At 47.5% G+C, this 5,883-nt stretch overlaps 1 protein-coding gene across 1 annotated transcript; it reads left to right on the forward strand.

The window, feature by feature from the left end:
* Positions 1-3,117: 3,117 nt before the first annotated feature.
* GPR6 (G protein-coupled receptor 6) lies at positions 3,118-4,760 on the forward strand. Its single transcript, XM_071547871.1, has one exon. The coding sequence runs from the start codon at positions 3,333-3,335 to the stop codon at positions 4,320-4,322; it is 990 nt and encodes a 329-aa protein (XP_071403972.1). The 5' UTR covers positions 3,118-3,332; the 3' UTR covers positions 4,323-4,760.
* The last annotated feature ends 1,123 nt before the right edge of the window (positions 4,761-5,883 follow it).

Below are 5,883 nucleotides of genomic sequence, written 5' to 3' on the forward strand. Positions count from 1 at the left end.
CATCTTGATGAGAGTGCAGGAGGTCTGACCAGACTTCACTCTCTGCTGCTCCTTATGGTGCTGTGGTAAATGCAGTGGCTCTTAGGCACCAGCTTTATCCAGTCTTTGATTTCTCTTCTTTTCCCCAACCAGTTAAAATTAAGAGCAATCCAGATGGCTCACCTTTTGTTGTAATTACTGATGAAAGAAGCTTTACTAAGATAAAAGGCCTTTAATGACAGCTCTAGAAAAATAAACAATTCCCAAGAAGGTGTAAACAATTTAATAAGCATGGAGTTGGTCACTAATCCTGCCCAGGGATACTTGACAGTGTGAGGAAGATGAGGAAGATGCACAGTGCTGTTTGCTGAGCTCAGGAAGAAACTTGCAAGGACTGTAAGAGCACCCTCCTCTTGAAAGGGTGAAAGTCCAGAGAAATGCAGGAACTAAAGAGCCAGAAGAACTCAGAAAACACTTGACAACAAGCAGCAAAGTCAAGTTCGACACATGCATCTCCCTTTCAGAGACACACTATGGTGCAATTCTTTCACTGAGTGAAATATGTGACCACAGGCAAGGGATGTGAGACTGGACAGCTCACAGGCTTGAAACTCTTCCTACACCTTACTCTGAGATCCTAACACTCTCACAAGGTTTCACCACACATAAAATGACCTCTGCCTCATCAGCATGGGGTTTTAATCTTTTCAGTTAAGGAAAAAGTCAATCAAGAACACAGAGATTTAAAATGACATATATCCATAATATAAAAATTAAACACTGCCTTCTGATATACATGCAATCACAGCCAAGACCCGCCACAAACTTATTTCCCAGAGGTAACAAGTTGGTCAAAGATGTGACAAATTACCCACAATTAAGACTTGCCACACCACATTTCATTACTGAAAAGCAGAAAAATTACATATTTCTCTCTCTGCTTTATAGATGCCATAAAAATACTGCAGATCTTATAGCTTCATTGTGGAGCTCATCTGGTTCATGTTTGAAAACTTAATTTGCTAAATTTGAATGGCACCATTTTTAATCCATTTTGAAAAATGCTTGCAATAATTTATTCTGCCACAGACATTTTTATTTAATGTTGAAGTAAACCACCTCTGTCTGAGGACTAGCTAGGAGGATTTTATTTTATTTTATTTTATTTATTTAAAATTTTATTTTACCTGCAATTTTTCCTTACCTCCACTTGACTTGATATGAAACATGTGTTTCCACACTAGGATCCTTGTCTCAATCATAATCCAAGTTTACATTGATACTCAACACACTCTCTGCTTGGTGAAGGAAATAGAACAACTGCTGTGTTCTTAACTGTAGTAGCGGTGACGTGACCGAGTGCTTGAGCTATATAGACTTACAAACCCTTCTCAAACCTCCTTGAAACTGGTTTTGCTGCAGTTACTAACGCTGTTGCAATGCCTGGAAGGGCATGGGAAAACATATGGATGGTAGAACACCATATAGAGGCTGCAGGCACAAGTTGCAGTGAGTGCAATTACTAAATAAAAAAGGAAAAATCTTTATAGTCAAGGGCAAAGCACAGGTGCAGGTTGCTCAGAGAGGTTGTACAATCTCCTTCCATAGGGGTATTAACAATTGACTGAACTAGAGCCCGAGGAAAACCTTTGCATGGTTGCAGGTGGGGGGACCAGAGAGATGCTCTAGACCTTACCTCCATTAGTGCCTTTCAAATTAAGCTATTCTGAGATCTGTGTTTCCGAAATCCTGGGAAGCAATGGCTTCAGTATTTTACAGAGATACAGTGTCCTCAATGATAGCATTTAGCAGGAGGTAACAATGGGGATGGAGTAATGAATGCTGACACTAATTCTCTTTGAATGTGTCCACCTATTATCATGGAACAGCCTGCATGCTATTTTCATTTGGACTGTCGAAGACAGTGAACACATTTTCTTCTAATGAATTTTTCAAAATTGTGTCTAAATGGTTTGCACACTGTTCCTATAACTGAAAGGACATTTTATTTTCTCATTGATTTGATCATCAGTCTTAGAATGAACACACCCTCCCAGACTAGGGTGAGGGTACCTTTTGCTTGTCCCCTAGGAAAGCTGCATTGCAATAAGAGGAGGTAACTACCCACTGCACATATTTGTTTGATACCATTTTTGGTAGCAAAGGGCATGAGACCATTATCCTTTGCTCTCATCAATACATATAAATACCTCAAAGGCCAGTGCCAAGAGAATGATGCCAGGCTCTTTTCAATGGTGCTCAGCAACAGGATGAGGATCAATGGCCATAAACTAAAACACAAGATGTTCCACCTCAACATGAGGAAGAATTTCTTTACATTGAGAGTGGCAGAGCACTGGAATAGACTGCTCAGGAAGATCATGGAGTCTCCCTCTTTGGAGGCATTTAAAACCCACCTGGCTGCGTTCCTGTGTCATCTGCTCTAGGTGACACTGCCTTGGCAGGGGGGTTGGACTGTTGATCTCTAGAGGTCCCTTCCAACCCTAATGATTCAGTGATTCTATTTCATTAATTCATGTGCTTCAGAGAGCGAACACCCTGGCTACTGGTTCACTGTGGGACACACAGTGGGAGACAAGGAGAGAGCTTGTATCTTTAAGGCCCATTGGATTGGGTCTTCTATGGCTTGACCTTGTCATTTGGGGGACCTCAGAAAACAGTGCGGATACTTTCGGTGGTGAACAGACTGTTAATCCCAAAGTAAACACTGTTCGGAGAGTGCAGTTGTGGGACAAGTTTATTCACAGCAGCCTCCAGCGCTACTCGGACACGTTTCCACCCGGCGGCGCACAGAGCTCCGGCGGGGCTCCGAGCCCTTATAGAAAGCGCTGCAAAGACGGCACCCACCGCGGGGGCACCGGCTGCGGAGTGGGGAGAAAACAGTCGTGGCAGGAGCGGCTCCTCCCGCCGCCAGCCGCCTGCCCCCTTCGCTCCCCGGGGTCGGGGCCGGGTGGGGAGAGCTGGCCGGGGATGGCCCTCCCGCCTCGGCACCACGGAACGAGTGCAGCGCGCCCCGCCGCCGGAGCCCACCCGAGCGCGGCGTGGGGCTCCCCCTGCCCCCGGCCCGCCCCTGACGTGTGCGCGGGGCGGGGCGGGGGATGCGCGGGGCGGGCCGCGGGGGCGGCCGGGCCGGCGGGAAACTTCTGCGGTTTCAGCACCACAGACAGGGCGGGCGCGGCGCTGCCGCCCGGCATGCGCGCCCCGCCGGCCCCACCGCCGCCCCATCGCAGCCCTTTCGCAGCCCCATCGCCGCCCCACCGCAGCCCCATCGCCGCGCCGCCGCCCCCGCGCACCGCCTCGGCCCCCGCACAGTCACAGCCGCCCGGGCGGAGATGGAGGCAGCGGCAGCCCTGAACGAGAGCGGAGCGGCAGCCCCCCGGCTGCCTGCCGGCGGCGGCGGCAACGCCTCGCTGGAGCTCTCGTCGCGACCCCCCGCGCCCTCCGCCCTCAACCCCTGGGATGTGATGCTCTGTGTGTCCGGCACCGCCATCGCCTGCGAGAACGCCCTGGTGGTTGCCATCATCTGCTACTCGCCCACCCTGCGCACCCCCATGTTCGTGCTGGTGGGCAGCCTGGCCACCGCTGACCTCCTGGCCGGCCTCGGCCTCATCCTCAACTTCGTTTTCCAGTACGTGATCCGCTCGGAGACGGTCAGCCTGCTGACGGTGGGCTTCCTCGTCGCCTCCTTCGCCGCCTCCGTGAGTAGCTTGCTGGCCATCACGGTCGATCGCTACCTCTCCCTCTACAACGCCCTCACCTACTACTCGGAGAGGACGGTGCTCTGCATTCACACCATGTTGGCGGGGGCCTGGGGAGTCTCCCTCTGCCTGGGGCTGCTGCCCGTCCTGGGCTGGAACTGCCTCCACGACCGTGCCTCCTGCAGCGTCGTCCGACCCTTGACCAAGAGTAACGTGACGCTGCTATCTGCCTCTTTCTTTCTCATTTTTCTCATCATGCTCCATCTCTACATCGAGATCTGCAAGATTGTCTGCAGGCATGCCCACCAGATAGCTCTCCAGCAGCACTTTCTGACTGCTTCCCACTATGTCGCCACCAAAAAGGGAGTCTCTACCCTGGCTATAATCCTCGGGACTTTCGGAGCCAGCTGGCTGCCTTTTGCCATCTACTGTGTCGTGGGAGATCCTGACTATCCTTCTGTGTACACGTACGCAACGCTCCTACCCGCTACCTACAACTCAATGATCAACCCCATCATTTATGCCTACAGAAACCAGGAAATCCAGAGATCCATGTGGGTGCTCTTCTGTGGCTGCTGTCAGGCTAAAGTGTCCTTTCGCTCCCGGTCCCCCAGTGACGTCTGAGAGACTTTTCTCTGCCGTACTGCACCGAGTGACAATCTCCTCAGTGAACTATTACAGTGCCTGTTCTAAACTTCAAACTATGTTGTGAAGTCATTGGAAACATGCTTAAGTATTAGCACTTTATACATATTTGTATCTCTAAGAATGGTTCAGGATGTGGAGTTTTGGGTTCTGTGAGAAAAGTAACAATGTGGTTGTATATAAATTTGCACATCACATTTGTAAAGTGAAGACATTCCGGTACTGCTTAATTATAGCACCTTATTTCTAGCTGCTGACCTGCCAAAACAGTGTTGCCTTTCTGAAGGACAGACAGAAAGTTGTGTTTGTGTCGTATTTTATGTGTGTGTGTGCTGGGGGGGCAGAAGGGGTTAGGGGTGTATGTATGTATGTGTGTATCTATACTTTGCTGCACAATATTGATAAATTATAACATTTTGTATACAAATAAAATATGTAAAATGTAATATAACTTTGTGTGTTTAGATGCTTTTAGAAATAAGGGAGTTGACAAATTTGCCTGCTGAGCAAAGTCCCTTGAAAGCTCCCCATGTAATTCTGTCTAAAGAGATCATCATTCACTATGGAGATGAAATACTGCACCAAGAAAGGCACCTTCCTGCTTGCTTGTTTGTTTGTTCTCTTCTTTAGTCTGGCAAAGAGTAATGAAGAGAACGAACTCCTTTTTTTATTTTCTTTTTTATTTTTCCTCCAGCAACCAAAAAAAAAAAAAAAACCACCTAGTCAAATAGGCTGCTCATTAGTGTTATTCACCATGTTTCCAGTAGCTTTCATCTTCAAGTTTAAAGTTAGCCCTTTACAATAATGATCCATTAGAAAATTATCAGACTGTGAGGGAAAATCATTCCCTAAGCTGGGCTTTTGTTTTTTTCCCTGGGTTAGTCTAATAGAAAGAGAAGAGAAGGAATAAAACAGGAAGATAAAAAAGGGGGGGGGGGGAAGGTGGGGAAAACAGTACCCTTTCCTAAAAGCCTGTAAAATGCCACAATACATTGACTTTCCTTATCATCCACAGTTCTGAGGGGAATCTGAATTGTTCCTCCTCCTCATTTTTTTGGACTGCGTGCTGTAGAAAAATCATTTAAGTGCATTTTTGCTGTCTGCCTGTCTTGAAGCAGTATACAGTTTTTCTGATAATCCCATGGTTTAGTGGCTTCAGAGAGTCCATCAGAGGTCAATGTTCAGAGTTTGGAACACTCCTTCACTCAGCTTCAATTTCACCAGCCACTGATTTATTTAGAGCAATAACACGTGCAGCAGATTTCCGAAGCAGTGTAACTGCTTATTTATATATAGTTGTGCTACACTTGCATCCTGGTTATATTACAGTTTATCACTATAATTTCAATTTGTTTTTAAGGGCTGAGACAGATTACTTTTATATGCATGGTACCATGTAAAAACTTTGGACTAATGTGTTTCCCAGCTTATGACTGGGCAATGCATCAAACATCTGCCTGCTGGAGTAGCTGGGGCCACAAGGATCCAACAAGCCCCTGAGAGACCGTGAACCAGTAATGCTGTGAGTGCAAGTATTATG

The sequence above is a fragment of the Pithys albifrons genome, chromosome 2 (assembly GCF_047495875.1).
Source record: "Pithys albifrons albifrons isolate INPA30051 chromosome 2, PitAlb_v1, whole genome shotgun sequence".
NCBI classification, from domain to species: domain Eukaryota; kingdom Metazoa; phylum Chordata; class Aves; order Passeriformes; family Thamnophilidae; genus Pithys; species Pithys albifrons.

Bases quoted from the DNA above. Each gene is read 5' to 3' on its own strand.
- GPR6 (XM_071547871.1), top strand. From the start codon at position 3,333: ATGGAGGCAGCGGCAGCCCTGAACGAGAGCGGAGCGGCAGCCCCCCGG.